General features: G+C 58.1%; 2 protein-coding genes across 4 annotated transcripts; both read right to left on the bottom strand.

Moving 5' to 3' along the window:
• Positions 1-2,565: 2,565 nt before the first annotated feature.
• Positions 2,566-8,251, bottom strand: SLC7A4 (solute carrier family 7 member 4). 3 transcript variants are annotated; one of them, XM_030501857.1, is made up of 5 exons: positions 8,214-8,251; positions 6,039-7,099; positions 5,263-5,939; positions 4,648-4,756; positions 2,566-4,198 (listed from the first exon to the last, which is right to left on the bottom strand). In XM_030501857.1, the coding sequence occupies exons 2-5, from the start codon at positions 7,093-7,095 to the stop codon at positions 4,008-4,010; spliced, it is 2,034 nt and encodes a 677-aa protein (XP_030357717.1). In that variant the 5' UTR covers positions 7,096-7,099; positions 8,214-8,251; the 3' UTR covers positions 2,566-4,007. The 3 variants fall into 3 exon arrangements, with proteins under 3 accessions (XP_030357717.1, XP_030357718.1, XP_030357716.1); XM_030501858.1 differs by having other exon boundaries at positions 6,039-7,066; positions 8,214-8,250; XM_030501856.1 differs by lacking the exon at positions 8,214-8,251 and having other exon boundaries at positions 6,039-7,212.
• Positions 8,252-10,697: 2,446 nt separating this feature from the next.
• DGCR6L (DiGeorge syndrome critical region gene 6 like) lies at positions 10,698-16,829 on the bottom strand. Its single transcript, XM_030501869.1, has 5 exons — positions 16,543-16,829; positions 16,308-16,468; positions 15,676-15,776; positions 13,009-13,149; positions 10,698-11,255 (listed from the first exon to the last, which is right to left on the bottom strand). The coding sequence occupies exons 1-5, from the start codon at positions 16,797-16,799 to the stop codon at positions 11,172-11,174; spliced, it is 744 nt and encodes a 247-aa protein (XP_030357729.1). The 5' UTR covers positions 16,800-16,829; the 3' UTR covers positions 10,698-11,171.
• Between the last annotated feature and the right edge of the window lie 3,819 nt (positions 16,830-20,648).

The following is a 20,648-nucleotide window of genomic DNA, read 5'->3' as shown; positions in this document are numbered from 1 at the left end:
TACTCCCATGGAAACGCAGTGTAACATCAGCCCCCAGCACCAGCAGCTCTCTGTGAACGGGGACTGTGAGCTGCACAGGGGCGGCTGGATCCCGTGTCCAGGGGTTCAGTTGGGGAACTGGTGGGTTTTCTCCCTACAGTCACAGGCTCCCATCTCAGAGCACTGCTGGTGGTGTTTAGTTTGGATGTTTCTTTCCCGCTGATCCCATTTTCAGGAGCCAACCACTGCAGGAGCGTTGCCTCGGTGGCTGCTGACACCCTCTTTTTTTATGTGTGTGCATTAGTGGGCAGTTTAAAACCAATTATTACCTATTCTGCACCAGCACAGGACACGGTGCTACAACAGGAATGTGTGTGACACACATGAACCAACCGATTTTGTAATCCTATTTCATAAAGGACCCAGGGCTGTGCTTGGGAGGCTCCTTGCCTCCCTGCTGCCCTTAATCACAGCTCAATCCCTTTCCCTGCCTGTGCTGGGGGTGCTGGGTCCACACATGCTTCTTATGGTGCAGCCCAACAGGAATTTCTCTGCATTTTTACAAATGGGCATTTGAAAAACAGATTAAATATGGATGGTGAAAAGGCTCATTCATGGCATCCCAGCCTGGTTTGTGTTGGAAGGGACTTTAAAACTCCTCCAGCTCCAACCCCTGCCACAGGCAGGGACACCTTCCACTGGAGCAGGTTGCTCCAAGCCCCTGTGTCCAACCTGGCCTTGAACACTGCCAGGGATGGGGCAGCCACAGCTTCTCCGGGAAAAGTCTGTGCCAGCGCCTCAGCACCCTCACAGGGAAGAGCTTCTGCCTCAGAGCTCATCTCAATCTCCCCTCTGGCAGGTTAAAGCCATTCCCCTTGGCCTGTCCCTACAGGCCCTTGTCCAAAGCCCCTCTCCAGGTTTCCTGCAGCCCATTTAGGCACTGGAGCTGCTCTAAGGTCTCCCCTTAAGGAGCCTTCTCTTCTCCAGGCTGACCCGGCCCAGCTCTCTCAGCCTGGCTCCAGAGCAGAGCTGCTCCAGCCCTCGCAGCATCTTGTGAACCAGTGCAAATAATAGGAATTAAAGGGTGAGACACTTGAGATAACCCCCAGATAACCCCATCCTTACTGTGGTTGTTCATGAGGGAAGTTTCCTTCCCCTGGTAACGCTGTCATTCCTTATTAAAATAATAAAGCATTCAGCAGGTATCTGGGGAGGGAATAGACTTAACTTATCTCCTGTTGGCTTTTAATCTCTGCTATAAATCCATTGTCAGCAGGATAAAGGTGAGTAGAAAGAACCACAGTGATCTGTCAGGAGCCCAGCGCAGGGCTGGGAAGAGCAGTTGAAGTCCCAACAGCGCAGGGCAGGCTGAGGTGCAGAACACTTTCATGTTCTCTGCTGGAGGGAACTCAACAGAAGCCACATCACAAAACCCTGTGGGCTGTGGCAGGGCCGGGCTCACCCCACGTGGGCTCAGTTGGGCTTTTAAACTGGTGAAGACATAAGAGTTGTTGAATCTTCCTCAGGGACTGTAGTGATAGGACCAGGGGAATGGGTTCAGACTGAAACAGGGGAGTCTGAGATGAGACATTAGGAAGCTCTTCCCTGTGAGGGTGCTGAGGCGCTGGCACAGGGTGCCCAGAGAAGCTGTGGCTGCCCCAACCCTGGCAGGCCCACCTGGATGAATACAGTTACAGATGCCTACCTGTAAAACTCGAGTTCCAGGCTCCCTTTGCATGGCTGCCCCAGGCCCTCACGCACCCGTTTCCATGGGTCTGGCTGGAGCCCATCCTCATGGTTGGAACACCGGTGTCAGAAGAGCAAAGCCACCCTCAGCAGTGCCTGGGGGGCCTGGCCATGTGTGCTGTGGTTCTTGCTGAAGGAAGGCAGCTCAGGAGGAGCGTGGCTGCAGGGGCAGTGGGCAGCATGACTCCCCCTTTCCCCAAGCTTTAGCAGGCATCTCCTGAGCATCGTCTGCAGGAGCAGCTTCCCCATGTGGCCTCTGCCCCTCTGCTCTGCTCTGGGGAGACCCCCCTGCATCCTGCATCCAGCTCGAGGCCTCAGTACAGGAAAGACACGGACCTGTTGGAGAGGGTCCAGAGGAGACGCACACAAACCATCAGAGGGCTGGAGCACCTCTGCTGTGAGGAAAGGGTGAGAGAGCTGGGCTTGTTCAGCCTGGAGAAGAGAAGGCTCTGGGGAGACCATACTGTGGCCTTTTAATATTTAAAAGGGGTGTATAAGAAAGATGGGGAGAGACTTTTTAGCAGGGCCTATTGCAACAGGACAAGGGGTGATGGTTTTAAACTGAAAGAGGGGAGATTTAGACTAGATATAAGGAACAAATATTTTACCATGAGGGTGGTGAGACACTGGCACAGGTTGCCCAGAGAGGTGGTGGATGCACCATCCCTGGAAACATTCCAGGCCAGGCTGGATGTGGGTCTGGGCAACCCGGTCTAGGTGAAGATGTCCCTGCCCATTGCAGGGGGTTGGACTCGATGAGCTTTGAATGTCCCTTCTAGCCCAAGCTCTCTTCTGACTCTCTGACTCCTGGGAGACACAGAGCACACACAACCAGAGCCATCACAGAACCAGTATTTATGAGGGTGACTGGGTCAGCCCGTTGCTCACAAGCCACTACACAGAGGTGCCAAGCAGAGCCACAGCACAGCAGGGACACGCGGCTCCATCACAGCGGCAGCATGGGACGAGGCAGGACATGGAGCAGAGCTGGCAGCAGCGGGTTCACCAGGGAGCTGCTGTATCCTACAGAGACCCCTGGCCCCTCGGGCCCCCCCAGGGACTGGCCAGCGAGAAGCAATGTGACCAGCTTGCCTGTGGTGCCTGGCTCCTTGCAGGATGCAGTGACAGGGAGCAGGGTGTCCCTGCTGCGGGGCCTGGCAATCAGCAACCTCCTGCTCCACGGGTTGTTTCCTCCTTGTAAATCGTGCTTAAACCCCAACTCTTCCACTTGAGGCTGCCCATGGGCAAAGCAGCCTGCAGTGGCCTCACAGCGTCACCCCATGGGCCACCCCACGACACCATGGCAGCTGAGGTGGGGAAACACTGGAAAGCACCCACAGAGCCAAAGCACCCACAGAGCCTGTCCCAAGTCACAGAGAGCCTGGGAGGGCACCACGGGGGGCTGAGCCCCCCAGGGCAGGGCAGGGCAGGGCAGGCTGTGCTGTTGAGGTGCAGGGGAAGGGGCGAGCCCAGCCCAGGGCGCTGCTGGGGACCTCTGGGGACAAGGCAACAAACCCAGGGTCCTGAGCACCCACGCCCAGGGCTGGGGCAGGAGCCTGGCCCTGGCATGACCTTCCAGCCAGGCACAGCCCCCAGCCAGCCTGGAACAGCCGATGCCAGCGGCTGGGAAGGTGCAGCTGGGATTCTGCTGGGGGGTCCCTCCCCAGCCACTCACTCTGGCCATGTTCCTTCTCCAGATGTCCCATGTCCCCAGATGCTTCTCAGCCCCCTCAGCTCTAGATATTTAGGAAAGCGGGGATGGGGACAGTGGGAATGCCAGCAGGGAAGCATGTCTGTCCCCTGCGTCCTTCCCCAGGTGGGCGCAGCAGCAGGCAGGGGGGTCTGCAGGCCTGCAGCCAGGGTGAGACCCCGGATGGGCAGTGGTGGGGTGCCTGTCCCAATCCCCAGGGGTCCTCAGCATTCCCCTGCATCCCTCTGCACCCCTGGCCGTGTGGATGGGCTGGCAGAAAGGAGACCTGTTGCACAGTGCCTGGGTTTGCTCGGGGAAAGGTGGTGAGGATGCAGCTCCTGGTGAGCAGGGCAGGCACTGGGCTGAGCTGGGGATGGGCAGGGAGGGAGCCAGCCCCACACACACACGCTCTGTGGGGCACGGGTGGGGAAGGATGAGCATCCTCCTCATCTCCACATGGAGCCACGTGCCCAGGGCAGACCCGGTGGCTCCACAGTCGAAGGGACCAGGAGGAGGAGGGGGGGGTCTCTGGCCCTGCCATGGGGAGGGGCTCAGGTGCTCCCTCAGCCCGGTGCCCCCGTCCCCCGGGGGGTCATCTCTTGCTGTCGGCGGTGTCGGTGTCGGGCAGGCTGGCGGGCTGGGCGCTGGGCTGCACGGGCTGGACCCTCTCCTCCAGGCTGCCGCTGGGGAACACCACGTAGCGGGCGCTGAGGCGCTGCTCCCGCGGCTCCCGCAGGTTCTCCTTGCTGTGCCAGATGCCGTAACCGAAGTACACCAGCAGCCCTGCGGGGGGACAGCGGGAGCCGCGGCTCCAGAGCCTGCCGGGGCGCGGCCGGCGGCTCCGCGAGCAGCACAAGCCATGGCACCGGCGGGGGCTGCAAAGCAGCTTGAAGAAGCAAAAGGATCCTGCAGATCCTGGGCACCCCGGTCCCGAGCCCCAGGGAGGGTGAGCCCCTTCCTGAGCCCCAGGGAGCTGCCGCGGGAGCAGGGGGTGCTTCTGGCCCAAAGCTTGAAGGAGGATCCAAGCCTCACAGAGACAAGCCATAACACTCCATGGACCTGAGAGGGTCAGGGAGGTGCTGGAAGATCCCAGCTCGTGTCTCCATGGGGGAACTGAAGGCAGAAAGGAGCACAAAGTGCTTTATAAACCCATCCCCGGGGGGAAGAGCTGCCAAAGCCACCAGCTAGTGCCGGGTCTCGCTCCCTGGCTCACGCTGCGCGGGAGCACTCACCAAGGAGCAGCCAGACAGCGAAGCGGAGCCACGTCATGTAGCTGAGCTTCAGCATCAGATAGATGTTGAGGAGGATGCTCAGCGCTGGAGACAGGGGCACGAGGGGGATCTGTGGGAGGAAAGGAGCTGGGGGTGAGTGAGACCTGAAGGGCTCTGTTCCCCCTCCTGAAAACTACAGAGATAAAAGCCAGCACTGGTGAACGGGGTGGGACAAATGACTGTCACCCTGGGCTTCCTGAAAGGAAGGACAGCCAAAAGGAACAACGGCCAGTTGGGGAGCCAGGAGCTGGGAGCCAGGCTGGTGGGGTGGGCATGGCTCTGGACTGAACAGGCTCCTGGTGAGACCCAGAGCCAGCGTGGTCCTTGCTGGAGCAGCCAGGTCAGGGCATGGCAGGGAGGTGGAGTTACCACTGGTGTCACCATCCACATGGCTGCACCAGAGCTGGAATGAAGAGGGGGAGCACAAGGGGCACCAAAGTGGTTTGGAGGCTGGAGAAAAGAGCTTCGGTGCTTTCACCAGAGCAGTGTGACTAGGGCCTCCCGCGGATCCATCAGAGCTGCTCCCACCCCACCGACCCTGGCAGAGGGACTGTTCTCACCCGGTCCCCAGCGTACCTGGAAGGTCTGCGTGCCGTGCTGCTGCTCGTGCGCCCAGATGAGCAGGAGACTGAGCAGGAAGCCCAGGCTGAAGAGGACCAGCAGCAGGGAGTAGCTCCAGGTGGGCAGGTGGAGGTGGGTGCTGCCAAACACCAGGACGGAGCACAGGCAGATGGCAGACACCATCAAGGTCACCACGGCCACCGTGACCACCTCGCCCGGGTAGAAGTCGCTAAGGAACTCCAGGTAAGGCTCAAAAGCTGCCTTCAGCTGCCCTGGCTCCCGGTGCTCTTTGCTTTTGTCCCTGTCCACCAGCTGCAGCTTGTCGGAGAAGGACTCGTACTCCTTCAGCTCGCCAGCAGATGGACCCTCGTGGGGCTCAGGGCTGGGCCGGCCACCAGCCGCCAGTGCTGGGACATCCCCCTTCTGCTGCTGGAAGCGCAGGACGATGATGCTGGCGGCCACGAAGGTGTAGGCCAACAGCGTGCCGATGGACAGGAACTGCACCAGGGCCTCCAGGTCAAAGACAAGGGCCAGCAGGGCCATGAGCAACCCGAAGACCACGATGCCAACGACAGGCACCTGTGTGCGGGGATGCACTCGGGAGAAGATGCGGAAGAAGAGCCCGTCCTCAGCCATGGCGTAGACAATGCGGGGCAGAGAGAAGAGGTTGCTCAACAGGACCGTGTTCATTGCTGAGGGATGGGCAGGAGAAGGAGGACCATGTCAGACCCCAAGCACCCTGGATCCCAGCCCCCCTCACGAGCAGGGCTCCCTCCACTGCCTGTACTCACCACAGATGGAGCCAGCGGCCACCAGGAACCCTGCCCAGGCGTAGCCCCTCCTGTAGAACGCATCTGCCAGGGCAGAGTCAGGGTCCAGTGTGTGCCAGGGCACCATCAGCGTCAGCACCACTGACACCAGGATGTAGGCCCCAGTGGCCAGCCCCAAGGAGAAAGCAATGGCCCTGGGGACAGCCCTCTGCGGGTTCCTGGCCTCTTCGCTGGAGGCCGCGATGACATCAAAGCCCACAAAGGCGTAGAAGCAGGTGGCCGTGCCAGCCATGATGCCCGACAGCCCGTACGGGGCAAAGCCGCCCTCCTGGGCACTCCAGTTCTTGGGCTGCGCAAGGATGAAGCCCATGATGAGAATGAAGAGGATGACTCCCATGCTGATGGCCGAGAAGACGTGGTTGAGCCAGGAGGACACTTTGGCCCCAAAGGAGATGAAGGTGGTGGCAACCAGCAGGATGGCAGCCGCCAGGAAGTCAGGGTAGTGAGCCAGGAACGGCACCTGCCAGGTGCCCACGTGGGTCTCGGTGAAGTTCTTTATCTTGTGGTTGAAGATGGAGTCCAGGTAACCGCTCCAGGCCCTGGCCACCGCGGCTCCCCCGATCATGTACTCCAGCAGCACGTTCCAGCCAATGAGGAAGGCCCAGATCTCCCCCACGGACACGTAGGTGAACATGTAGGCAGAGCCCGTCTTGGGAACTCGGGCTCCAAACTCAGCATAGCACAGAGCAGCCAGGAGCGAGGCAAAGCCGGCTATGATGAAGGAGACGATGACGGCAGGGCCGGCCATCTCCTTGGCCACGGTGCCCGTGAGGACATACAGCCCGGAGCCCACCATGCCCCCGATGCCCAGCAGCGTCAGGTCAATGGTGGAAAGGCATCTGTTGAAGGATGTCTCCATCATGTCGTCCTCCAAGGTCTTCACCCGGTTGAGTTTCTGGCAGAAGCGGGTCAGGTCGGTGGAGCGGGGCAGCCATCTCGCCATCCTGGAGGCAGCGGGTCCTGCCCCCAGCCAGACCCTGCCTGGAGACCTGGCAGAGGAGCAGGAAGGTGTCAGCATCCCCCTGCAGGGAGGCACCGGGTGGTGGGGATGGGGTGGAAAAGGCACCAGGGCACATTCCTAGCGTCCCTCGCTCCTCAGCCAGCACAGGGCTCAGCACTGAGCATGTCCTCCTCCAGGGTGGTGGCACAGGACACACAACCACCCCATTTGGGGACCCATGCTTGTGTGCCAGGAGGGAGGGAGCCCACAGCACCTCCAAGGCAGCATCTCCCAGGCTCTTCTTTTTAAACCAGAGCTGCATTAAACCCAAACCAGGCTGCTCTGGTCCTGCTGAATGTTCCTTTGCTGCTTCCGACCCTCCCCCCCTCCCCTTATTCAAGATCTCCCTGACCTGGTGTGCCAGGAGCCCGGGGAGGGTGGGATGCAGCATCCTTAGTGACATGGTTTAATGGTGGCCTTGGCAGTCTTGGGGTAAAGGTTGGACTTGATGATCTTAAAGGTTTTTTCCAACCTGGTTGATTCTATGATTCTGTCTCCCCTGCTTGCCCAGGGAAAGCCCAGGCGTGGCTTCATGTGCAGCAGGAAGTCCAGAGCAGCTCCAAGTGAGGACGTGGGAGATCCTGGCCAGACCAGGAAACACATCAGGATCCTGCAGAGCAGGAGGAGGCATCTGGCATCTTCAGGTGCTGCTTTACGGCTGCTCCATGGGGATTCCAGGGATGCTCTCCCCTCCTCCCTGTACTGGGATATGTGTCTCCCACATCCCCAAGCCCCAGGTCCTGCTCAGAGGGCTCTCGGTGCAGCCCTGCTCCCTGGCTCCCTTGGTCCCAGAAGCCAAAAGGTCCTGGAAAAGCCACCGTGAGGTGCCGGCATGACACTGGCCCATGGGGACAGGGGCCTGTTGGCACTAAACGCGCTGGAAGCATCCCCCAGCCCCTCTCCGGACACCCGTGCACGGGGTGAGGGGGGGGTCGGTGATGGGGTGCCCGACCCCAACACACCCAGCAGGGGATACGGAGCTCGACGGGGCGGTCACGGCCCCCCGGGCCGAGGTGCGGGATTCACGCCCCGGTTCACCCGCTCCCGGTCCCGCCGCGCTCCCCATCGCCCCGCGCCGTCCCCTCGGCCCCGGCCCCGCCGCCCCGGAGGGTCCCGGCCCCGGCCCCGGCCCCCACCTGCTCCGCGCCGCCGCCGCCGCCGCCGCCCGGCTCCGCCTCCCCGGCCCGGCGGAAGGGCGGGACCCGCGCGGCGGCCGCGGGAGCCCCTCGGGGCAGGAGGAGCCGGCAGCGGGGTGGAGGATAACGGGGGAGCCCTCTGGGACGAGCCCCATCGGGCAGCGGCGGGTCCCGGACACGGGCACCCGGGGGTGCGGAGGGAACGGCGGGGATGGAGGTGGGAGCCCAGCTGCGGATGAAGGGCTGAGCCCCGGCTCCTCGGCAACCCCGAGGAAGAATCTGCCTCTACCTGCTGCGCTCTGGAGCTGGGGCCTGGAGAACAGGGACCTCCCCCGTGCTCAGGTTCTCGTCATGGAGAGGCAGCGGAGGGTGAGCTCTGGAATCATGGAATCAACCAAGCTGGAAAAGACCTTTAAGCTCATCCAGTCCAACCGTTCCCAGCACTGCCAAGGCCACCACTAACCCATGGCACTGAGGGCCTCGGCTACACGGTGTGTGAACACTTGCAGGGACGGTGAGTCCAGCCCTGCCCTGGGCAACCTGTTCCAATGCCTGAGCACCCTTTGGGGAAGGAATTGTTCCTCATCTCCATCTAAACCTCCCCTGGTGCAGCTTAAGGCTATTTCCTCTGGTCCTATCACTTGGCTACTGAGGACTAAAGCTGATGCTTCACCCCAAATGTCCCTCCTGAGTGATAAGTCAATTCAGAGCCCACCGTGCAACACTCAGGGCTCCCACCTGCACAAATACACCCTTACTCATGCTGGACCACCTCCTTACGCAGAGCAGACCTCGCTATCCCCCTCGTCAGCCCAAAGTACAGAAAAAGGAAGCAGGAACCACGACTCGTCCCTTTCTACCACCCATTATTCCCCTTCCTCCCGCTGATGGGTGACTGTGGGGCTGGCACAGACATGCAGCTCTCCTGTTGGTCACCTCACACCAGACCACAGAGCTCCACTGGCTCATGCATCCCCTCTCCATGTGGCTTCTGGTACATGAGGAGAGTCAGGCAAGAATGGAAGGTGGCTGAATCCACCCGAGCTGCCACCAAAGGGGTCCCCAGACCTGTTCCTGGGGCAAAAGCCTGGGGGATCCACAGGTAGTTGAACCATGGAGCCCAACGCCAGTGATCCTTTGCAGCACTTCTACCTCCTTCAGGTCAGTCACCAGGTCCAGCCCCAGCATAGCCATCACCAGCAACACCACAACTGAGGAGGCTGATCTGAAATCATGCTGACCCAACCCCCCTGATCTATCCCGGGTGCTTGATTCCCTTTCCCAGCGATTGACCCCGTCTGCTCCCCCACCCCACCGCTGCTCCCACCTCGCACAGAAAACCTTTCCGAAACCCACCCTGAGAACAGGCATGAGAAATGTCCACTTGGATGGGCTGCCTGGCAGAGCATCCGCAGCCAGATGGTGGGAGCGGGAGGCGGGAGAGCTGCCGTTGTCATGGCACTGCCAGAGCAGCTTCCCGGGATCCCGGCACCGGGGGGGATGGCAGCGGCTGGCTCTGCTGGCGAGCTCTGGGCCGAGGTGGGCTCCGCTCCTCATGGCACAACCCCAACCTCCTGCATGAGCTGCCCCTGAGCTGCTCCAGCCCCACCATCGGCTCTGCTGCTGCTCTGGGAGGAGCTGCTCCAACCGCGGCATCAGGCAGGCTCCTTTCCTGCAATAGGAGCCATTGTCCAACCCTGACTTCCTCATCCTCACCCCTTGGGAAGCAATTTCCTCGCTAATAGCTCTGGCCACACACAGAGGAACAGATTCAGCACTAGAGACTGCTCCTGTCTGCGTGTGTCCTCGCAGGCCTGATGGCGTCTCCAGAGGGGAATGTTGTCCACTCTGCCTCTCAACATTTTAGCAGTCGAGTGCAGGGCTCCCAGCTGGGGGTCAGATGGCTCATGGGGATCCTACAATGGTGCAGGTCCCACATCAGCCCACTTTCCAGCTGGACGGGGCTTGGAGTGCTCCAAGCCTGCTCTAGTGGAGGGTGTCCCTGCCCATGGCAGGGGTTGGAGCTGGGGGAGCTTTAAGGTCCCTTCAACCCAAACCAGGCTGGGATTCTATGACGATTCTATACAAGCCTTGCTCTGGGAATGCCAGAAAACCCTTCAATAGTGACCCAGGTGCAATCAAAGCTCTTCAACACACAATGGCCCCAGGTCTTTAAGCAACTCCCAATAGCTTCTCTGACCTGAACTTCACCCGGGAAGACCAGAAGTGCTCACAGCCTCCCCCCTGCACCACCCATTCCCTATGGGCAGCCCACACTGCCCGGCCCCACCATGGTCCTTCCACACTTGAGGTGATCCCTTACCCAGCTTTCAGTGCCCCCACTCCCCCGTGCACCGAGTCCCGGTGCCACGAGCTCAGTCCTGACAGGTCTCAGACACTCAAGGTTCCCCCCAGCTTTAATCCAGCGCACCCCAAACCCCACACTCACCAGGCAGGGCTAGGACAGAGGTACTCGCAGCCATGGACAGTGGGAAATCTGCAGCCCCCGAGGCAGGACAGAATGATTTTATTTCTCTGCATTTGGAAACTGGTTTAAGGAGAAAGAAAAGCCCTCAAGATGTCTCTGCTACCTGAGCTGAGTGGGACACTGCAAACACAGCCCAGTAATGTGGGGCAGAATCCCGAAATCCTCCCCTGGTGCTGGTACCTGCTCAGAGTCTCTCCGGAAGAGCCTGTTTAAGAGGCTGTTTGTGCCTCAACACACATAGCACCATCTTGTTGGAGAGAAACTTGGGACTTTTTTCCCAGCTGCCAACCATCCCTGTGGAAGGTGAGTCCACCTCCAGCTCCTCACCTCTCCCATTCCTTACCAGAGACACCTGCTCCTCAAATCCAAGCAGGATTTCCTGACACGACATAAAGCAAATGCATGAACAGTCTATTCATTAGAGGGAAATCAGAAGAAAACTCCAGGAAGAAACCAGCAGATTTGCTCGTTCAGGAAAAAGCCTTCTCAGACTCGGATTCCTTCTGCTGTAGCTTCCGAATCAGCTCCAGTAAATTCATCTGTAAAGTCAGCTCCTGCAAAGGAAAGAGATGTTTTTGCAAGAACAAGATGATCCCATTCCCTGCTGCAGGAAGCAGAAAGGACGCATTTGAACCACCCACTCAAGAGCTGCTCATCGTCAGGGAACAAAAGAGAAACCACGCAAATAGAAACCAAAGCCTTTCACTGGTTCAAGTGCTTCTGTAAGATACAGGGCAGTAATTTCTTAAGAGATCTGCTGCAAAGTGCAGCTCTTGGGAGTCCCAGGGCTTGAGGATTCACTGAGGACTCAGAAAGGTTCTTCTTGACCATGATTTAGCGCTAAATGCAGCGAGGACCAGCCAGGTCTGCAGGTTTCCCTTTCTGGAGCAGCAGCATCCCCCCCTACACCCACACCTCATGCCATGGAGGAGGTTCTCCACAAGGGCACAGCTCCCTCCCCTCATCCTTCAACAGCACTTTCCACATTCTGATCCTTTTCCAGCACAAAAGGGCAGAAAGCAGGAGGGATCACTTTGGGTCCTAAGTGGAGGCTGTGTGTAGCACACTGCTGTGCTGGGGCACCAGATTCCTTCTAGGTGTGTCATTCCCCTTCAAAAACTCCCTTTTCCATGGGTGGAGACCACTGTCTCCTATAGTCAACAACATCAGTGTATGCTTTCCTTACCATCTGCTCGTTTCTTTAGTTACATTTAGCTCACAAGCCACTTAGAGACTACCCAGTGGAGCAGCAAATCCCGTGGACGCTGCTCTGTGACTCAGGCTTGCAGATATTCCCTTATGGAAATAAAGGAAGTCTATTTTGGTAAAAACCTATCGCCTGCATAAGCAGGTATTTTATACAGCAGGGTTGGAGGAAACACATGTTCTCCAGCATGTGGAGAACAGACACCAGGAGGGATTTCTTAGGCAATGGTGGCGTTCACAGGTACAAGCCAAGCCCTGTGTCTGCTTTGCCAGCTACTGCAAAGGCAAACTTAAACTCCAGCAAATAGGAACCCTGTGAGGAGTTATCACTTATAAAGGCAGGGGCAGGAGGGGAGAGAAAGAGCTGCTTTCATTATAGCAGTGAGGAATAGCAGCACAGGAAAAATAAGAGACTTGTTCATGGCTGCACAGCCGGGACTCGTATGGGGTTTAGAAGATCCCGGTTTAACTAACTTGGTTTAACCCACTTTTTCTCACTAGTAGGTCTTTATGGAAGAGAAATTTAATCAGCTACACCCCTCCTCCCCTCATTTCTACATTCCCTGCAAACTCCTGTGGCATTCCAAGGAGACTTTGGAAGTTTTATTTCCACTGCTCACGAGTTTCTGGAGCAGATGCACTGGGGAAACGACGACCAATGTTCTAATCACAGCCTGAGATCATCATCTCCAGCAAGTCACATGCAAGGATTAACAAGATGCCTCATAAAGACTTTGCCAAGGCAGTTTGCACAGTGAGCGAGGTACAGCAGCGATAAACCTACGCAGCCACTTATTTAGGTATTATTCAGCCCCACACAGGAGTCACAGGACTGCAGCGCAGCCTTCCTAACCCATACACTGGGAAAACTACAGCAGAGAGCTGGGATGTTGCCCTGCCTGATGGTTTTCTGCTCCTTTGTTACAAGCCCGGTACTAGGTCTGCAAAGGGCACGTTGCCCATCAGCTGACGGGGCAACGGATGGGTCATTCTCTCTGATCCAGTGATTGAGAATTCATTAAAAGCAAGATATTGTTAAACAAGTGAAGATGCTGACACAAGTGTGCTGTCAGACTTTACACTCCCTGCCCAAACACCAACCTGTGGGTTGGTGGTGATGTAGAAGCCAGACACGCCAGCCTTCTCCAGAGTGCTCTGCTGGTCTATCACTTTTTGGTCCAGTTCCAGGACTATCTTCTCATCCATCATTCGTTGTTCCTCTCGAATTCGTTGCTCCACAGCCTGAAAAAGATGACAGTCATTGGAAAACAGCACTGGAAGACATTTGTTACCATGAGGGTGGTGAGACACTGGCACACGTTGCCCAGAGAGGTGGTGGATGCACCATCCCTGGGGACATTCCAGGCCAGGCTGGATGTGGTTCTGGGCAACCTGCTCTAGGTGATGTCCCTACTCACTGCAGGGGGGTTGGACTGGATGAGCTCTGAATGTCCCTTCCAACCCAAAACATTCTATGATGGAAGTCTTGGCCCTGAACAGTGAGGACAAGAGCTGAGGTTTGCCACAGCACAGATAAATCAGTGGCTGTCTGATCCAAAGAGCAGTTATTACCTAATGGAGCAGGAACGCCCTTGTGTAGCCTTTCCTGGGTGTACAGCAGTCAATCAGCATCTTACATGTTTAATTCTGTCCATAGGTTTGAGAAAGCTTCAAAGAACTCCCTGCTAATAAGGAGGATGCAGGACTTTGGTCCACTGAAAGATTAGTGCACATCAGCTGCGCGTGGGGCAGGATCTTGTCAGAATGAATGTGAAGGAATTCAAGGCAACTTCAGCCTCAATAGAAGGCAAGCAGAGGCCTGGCTGCCTCCGTCACTATGGGATGCTAATGAACCTGAGAAAGCTCCATCCTCAAGCTTTCCTCAGTCCAGAGGTTCATCTGCTTTGTGGAAGATGTGAAGGAATCAAATCCCTCATTCCCCAAAGACCTTCCTTCCTCCCAGCCTCTGTGGCACCACACCAGCATCTCCTCCACTTATGTGCTGGAAGAGTGACTGCCCTTGGGTTCGAAAGGCACAGGTGTAAGTTCCTCCATACTGTGCAGGGTTGGCACCTGATTCTGGGCTACAGAAGAGTACCAAAATCTTGGAGAAAACTAAGGCTTAAACACAAGGTTCACTTCAGCTCTGGTGGCTGGTGACCTGGTACTATGGGCAAAGCTTGTCTGGATGCTAAGGGTTCCACTGAGAGCCAGACATCTAAAAACTACATCTTGTACTACCTCTCCTGGGAGCCCAATGCCAAGCTAACTTGTGGGAGGTGGTCTCCAAAACCTTTAACCACAGAGGGCAGCTCCAATTACACATGTACCCATTGTTACTGAGATGATTGAGCTGTTCTCAAATGCTCAACAGCACAGATATCAGAGGATAAAAAAGGGAAGAAGTAACTCTAGTAACACCTGGCAAGGGAATACAGAAGAGAAAGACAGAGGGAAGATGGAAGGAAGGTGGAAGAAGTTGCACATCATGTAAGACAATGAGAAAATGACACTTTTGTGGTCTACTTAATAAGTGAAGACAATACCAGAAACACTTCAGAGCAGGCAGTATGGATTATTACTTGCTATAAATATAAGTTATTAGAGACAAAAGTAACAGGACAGCTAATAGAGGTCAAGCCTGGCTTTAGCCACCTCAATAGGAAATGATGGACGTGGAAACACCACGACAAATGATCAAATGGTGAGCGCTGACGTGGTCGTCACTGTACACTTAAACTCCATCAATTCTGGTAACCAGCTACTTGCAATTTCCTTTACCTTATAAAACTGCCTCTATCTTATCACAGTGTACAAATGAGTTCATTGGGTCTGAACCTCCCACTCATGCTGAGGTGTCTTTCTCCCAGTACCTTGTGGTGCTTGCAGAAACTCTTCCTACGCTTGAGTATCTCAAGGTAGTTCCTCCTTATCACTGCTACTGAACAAAATGTGATTTGAGTATTCTCTGCTTTTTACTCGTGGTGATGTAACAGCAGATTTCATGAACGTTCTGCGTTTTCACAGCCTGGTTTGGGTTGGAAGGCATCTTAAAGCTCATCCAGTTCCAAACCCCTGCCATGGGCAGGGACACCTTCCACTAGAGCAGGTCGCTTGCCTGTCAGCTTGCTCTGTACCTGCACACAGGCTTCAGCCCATCAAGTAATGAAGGATCATTAAAGCACTGTGGAGAGCGTTGCTCTTTTGGAGTGGGCTCCTGAACTTCTATGATTACCGTACCACACCTGGACCACAGCTATCCCGGATGGCAAGAGCCTGGGACCCCACTCTCCAGGGGATGAAGGGCAGAGCAAGAGGAAGGGACTCCCAAGTCAAGCTGGGGAACCGAGGGGTGTGCTAGGCCGAGAGAGCTGGGCTGGTTCAGCCTGGAGAAAAGGCTCCTTAAGGGGAGACCTTAGAGCAGCCCCAGTGCCTAAAGGGGCTCCAGGAAACCTGGAGAGGGGCTTTGGACAAGGGCCTGGAGGGACAGGACAAAGGGAATAGCTTTAACCTGCCAGAGGGGAGATTGAGATGTGCTCTTAGGCAGAAGTTCTTCCCTGTGAGGGTGCTGAGGCGCTGGCACAGGGTGCCCAGAGAAGCTGTGGCTCCCCCATCCCTGGCAGTGTTCAAGGCCAGGCTGGATGGGGCTTGGGGCAACCTGCTCTAGTGGAAGGTGTCCCTGCCCGTGGCAGGGGGTTGGAACTGGATGAGCTTTAAGGTCCCTTCCAACCCAAACCATCCCATGGCTCTATGCCAGCAAGCCCAGACCTCCATCTCCTGCTGCTGGGCAGCGCGGAGCAGCGGCAGGTTGTGGGGCCTGCAGCACTGCTGCGCCTCCTTGTGCCGGTGGAAGAGCTCCTGCTTCATCCCTGCAGGGGGACAGGCAGCGGGTCAGGGCATGGCACCGTCATCCCGCCCCCCCATCCCTCCATGTGTCCCACAACCTGCCCCCAGCATCACACCCGCCTCCCATGTGCCCCGGACCCATGTTCCCGCCGCGGTGTACCCATCGTCCCCGCAATGTCCCCATCGACCCACCCCCAGTACCGCCCCCCACAGCCCCTAGTGCCCCCAGTGCCTTCCCTGGCCTGTGCCCACCCCATGTGCCGCCCCCAGTGCCCGGCAGCACCCCCGATGCCCTGCAACCCCTAGTTCTCCCCCCGGTGCCCTGCCCCCGCTCCCTCTCCCCACGATTCCCCCTGGTCTCCCCTCGTTCCCCTCTGCCTCCCCCAGGTACCCTCCTCCCGGTCCCCCCGCGTTACCCCACGCCCGGTTCCTCCCGCCCCGCCTTCCCTCCGCTTCCCTTCGGTGCCCTCTCCGGTCCCCCCGCCTCTCCCGGTTCTCCCCCCGTGCCTCCGCCGGTTCCCTCTGCCCGCCCCCCCCGCGCCGTCCCCGCGGACCGCGGTGCTCGCTGTGCAGCTGCAGCCGCTGGCTGTAGAGGTTCTTCTCGGTGAGGTGCTGGATCTCCAGCAGCCCCTGCACGATCTCGAACACGGTCCCGTCCAGTAGCGCCAGCGCCAGGTCACTCAGCGTCGTGTAGGAGAGGCGCTGCTGACAGGGGCTGCGGGCGCCGGGTCAGCGCCGGGCCCCGGGCCCCGGACCGCGCACCGCACCGCACCGCACCGCCGCGCTCACCTGGGCAGCGCCTTCACCAGCGTCTGCAGCTCAGAGAGCAGCCGGTAGTGCCGCTCCTGCTGCCGGGACCGCGCCCGCGCCTCCGCGGCCTCCAGACCCTCGACCCCGAACCGCGACATGGCCCCGCCGCCCCGCGCCTGCGCCGCCCCGCCTCCTGCCGCCCCGGCCACGGCCCCTTCCCCGTGCGCGGTCCTAGTGCCCTCGGCTCGAGCCGCTCTCGGGGCAGCGGCGGCTCCAGCGTAGAACCGTAGAAGCATGGAGTCATGGAATTAGCCGTGTTGGGAAAGAGCTTCAAGCTCATCCAGTCCAACCGTTCCCAGCACTGCCAAGGCCACCACTGACCCATGGCACTGAGGCCTCGGCTACACGGTGTGTGAACACTTGCAGGGATGGTGAGTCCAGCCCTGCCCTGGGCAGCCTGTTCCAATGCCTGAGCACCCTTTGGGGAAGGAATTGTTCCTCATCTCCACCTAAACCTCCCCTGGTGCAGCTGGAGGCCGTTTCCTCTTGTCCCATCCCTTGTTCCTTGGGAGCAGAGACCAGCCCCCTCCTGGCTCCATCCTCCTGTCAGGCAGTTGGAGAGAGCGATAAGGTCCCCCCTGAGCCTTCTCATCTCCGAACTAAACTCCCCCAGGTCCCTCAGCCGTTCCTCATCACACTTGTGCTCCAAGCCCTGCACCAGCTCCGTTGCCCTTCTCTGGCCCCGCTCCAGCACCTCAATGTCTGTCTTGGAGTGAGGGGCCCAGAACTGGACACAGGATTTGAGGTGCGACCTTACCAATGCCCAGCACAGGAGGATGATGATGATCATCATCATCATGACCAGAAGCAGCCACCACCTCCCACCCTCCCACCTGCCCCCGGGCCCTATGTGCAGGTGGTGCCCAATGGCTGGGGGTGTCTCTGAGCACTGCTGTGGTCAATGCTCTCCTGGGGGTTCCTCTCCAGCCCATCCCTTGTGCATGCATGAGAAGAGCATCTGCAGGGGTCCTGCTGCTTGGGCTTGAAAGCACTTCACATGTTTTAAATGACTTCATCGAAAGCATTTCAGGTGGATTTTGGCAGCTTTTGAGTTGCTGTATGGGGTGACTTTGCCAAGGCCAAAAATGCAGTGACCCCGGCATCACTGACATTGGATGGATTCCACTCTCCAGCCTCAGTGCTTCATTCATTCACATCTTGGCTTCATGGTTTCATTCCAGCCCATGAGCTAGCAACCATTCCCTATGGACACCAAGCCAGGCCATGTTTGTGGGTTCCCTGGGGAGCCCTGGGGAGGGTGAGACACACCCCCCACACCCCCTCAGCTTCCAGGATCCCTTCCAACCCCTTAAACACACGGAGTTTATTAACTGCATTTCGACTTCAAACGCGCTGCTGGGGTGGCCATGGTTCCTTTCAGTGAGCGCTCGGTGCAGGTGATGAGATCAGTGCTCAGCACAGGCCGAGTTGCAAACTCATTTCAGCAGCATGCACAAGAGGCTCCTGGCTTGAATTAGCACAATGAGAGACCACTGAAATGTATTAAAAATGCCTTAGAAGTAGAAGGTTTAATATGACTTCAAAGCGTGCCGGAGGGGAGTAGAAACGGCCATGTTAGAAGGCAGAGCATCCCCAGGCAAACAGGGCATCCCTAAAACATCCCTGGATATACATTTCCCATGTTTTCCTTCCCCTGCTTGGTTGCCTTGGATTTCCATTAAAGGATTCCCAAATCCCAACAGCTGGAGAGGCTTTGGGTGGGCTGATCGCAGATCCCTCTGCCTCTGGGCTGCTTAGGCAATGCCTTGCAGAGTTAACCCTGCCCACCCCTGCCTGCTCCTCTGCAGTGTGACAGCAATGTCCCCATGGAATGGCTGCCCCATGCTCTGAACAGACAAATCTGCCGAGCCCCATCCTTGGGAACCACCAGGAGATTTTTGCTGTGCTGGAGCTCCCAAGGCAGAGCCGTGGCCAGAGCCCTAGTGGCTGCATTCTGCTGAGCTGCTGGGCAAGGGGAGGAGGGTTACCCTCTGCCACCAAGATTTGACTTAACATCCTCCTCCAGGTGTCACTTGGAGTCAGGGTTTCGCTGTCTCAGGGTGTTCTTCCTGGCAGGACAACCCAGATCCATTCAGCAGCCATGGATGCTCGGCTGTGGTGGCCAAGACTTCACCCTGCACCAGCACAGCACCAGGCAAGCTGCCTGCCCCCGCACTGCTGCCTGCTCTGGTGAGCACCTACATGCCAGCAGGGTGCCCAGGCAGCCAAGAAGGGCAACAGCATCCTGGCCTGTATCAGCACCAGTGTGGCAGCAGGGCCAGGACAGTGATTGTCCTCCTGCACTGGGCGCTGGTGAGGCTGCACCTCAAATCCTGTGTTCAGTTCTGGGCCCCTCGCTCCAAGAGAGACATTGAGGTGCTGGAGCGGGGCCAGAGAAGGGCACCGGAGCTGGTGCAGGGCCTGGAGCACAAGTGTGATGAGGAACGGCTGAGGGACCTGGGGGGGTTTAGTCTGGAGAAGAGAAGGCTCAGGGGGGACCTTATCGCTCTCTCCAACTGCCTGACAGGAGGATGGAGCCAGGAGGGGGCTGGTCTCTGCTCCCAAGGAACAAGGGATGGGACAAGTGGAAACGGCCTCCAGCTGCACCAGGGGAGGTTTAGATGGAGATGAGGAACAATTCCTTCCCCAAAGAGTGCTCAGGCATTGGAACAGGTTGCCCAGGGCAGGGCTGGACTCACCGTCCCTGCAAGTGTTCACACACCGTGTAGCCGAGGCCCTCAGTGCCATGGGTTAGTGGTGGCCTTGGCAGTGCTGGGGAATGGTTGGACTGGATGAGCTTAAAGGTCTTTTGCAACCTGGTAGATTCTATGATTCCATGATTCCATGCCATTTCCCCTCCCAGTGTCACATCCCCATCACCACAGCATAGAGCAGACCCTGCCTTGATCTCGCCACCTTCACCGTCTCGCTGGGGCTCCTGCTCTCTTCCCAAGGCTGTTTCGAGGGTCATTTGCAGCCTGGTGCTGTCTGGGCATGGTGAGGGTTGTCTTGACCCCAGACCCTCAGCAGCAGGTCCTGACCTTGACCCTGAGAAGCACAGGACTGGAGAGGAGTGACCACACACGAGGCCCAGCTGTGGGGTGCCCAGGGGGGCAGCTGAGGGGCTCAGCCATGGAGCAGGGGGCATGTTCCAGGGGCAGCTCCAAAGGCACGATCTGGTGCCTTTGCTCCCCTGTCGAAGGTATTGCGGCTGAGCCAGTGCAGGGAGGAGGACACCAGGGCCCCCGCTCCGCTGCGGACATTCCTCTCCCTTGCTTTGTGCTGCAGGAAGTCTGTGCTTCCTCCCTTCCCAGCGCTGCTCCTGCTCAATCGCTACCAGATGTGGTTCCCATGCGCTTCTCATTACCCTGGCCGGCTCCAGGCGCTGCCTGCTGCAGGCCGGTGGGCTGGAGCCTGCAGAGGACGGGCTTTGGGGGACCTGGAGCAGATATCTGAGCTGGCATGCATGGCAGGAGGCAGACGGCTCTGGTTTGTGTAGGGCTCAGGCTGCCTTTGGTATTGGGCCAGGATGCTGGTGGTGGTGCAGGGTAGACTTGCCGCAGTGAATGGAGCTGGAGCTGGGGGACAGGGCACTCTGCTGGAACCTGCATGAGTGGACACGGTGCTCTGGGTTGAGGGAAGCAGCTCAGGGAGCTGAGGTGCAGCTGGGTCACCCATCAGGGACAATCTGCAGCCCCAGGCTGGGTCTGGGAGCATGGGGGAGGCAGGTGAGTGGCACCCATGGGGACCAGGGCTGGAGAGCACGGGTGATCCCAGGTGTCCCACAGTCCGTGTGCACCAAGAGGTCCAGGCAGGGAGCACATCATCATGTGCTGGAATGTGCACAAAGCTCCGGGGGTGTGGGCTCAGGTTGGGATGGGGGAGTCCTTGGCCGGTGATGGTGTCTGTAGCGGTGCCACAAGCAGCTCAGGTGGCACAGCATGGGTGGCAGAAGCACGGGCCCTCCCCAGGACCTGCCATCACCCAGGAAGAAATAATGGCAGTTGGACCCAAGGGCTTGCGAGCAGAAACAACCCTGCAGTTGGCTTGTGATGTCCAGGAAGAGCCTTAACCTGGCCTGGATT

Source organism: Strigops habroptila, chromosome 11 (genome assembly GCF_004027225.2).
Source record: "Strigops habroptila isolate Jane chromosome 11, bStrHab1.2.pri, whole genome shotgun sequence".
Lineage (NCBI taxonomy): Eukaryota > Metazoa > Chordata > Aves > Psittaciformes > Psittacidae > Strigops > Strigops habroptila.
This window is presented reverse-complemented; position numbering and strand designations above follow the sequence as displayed.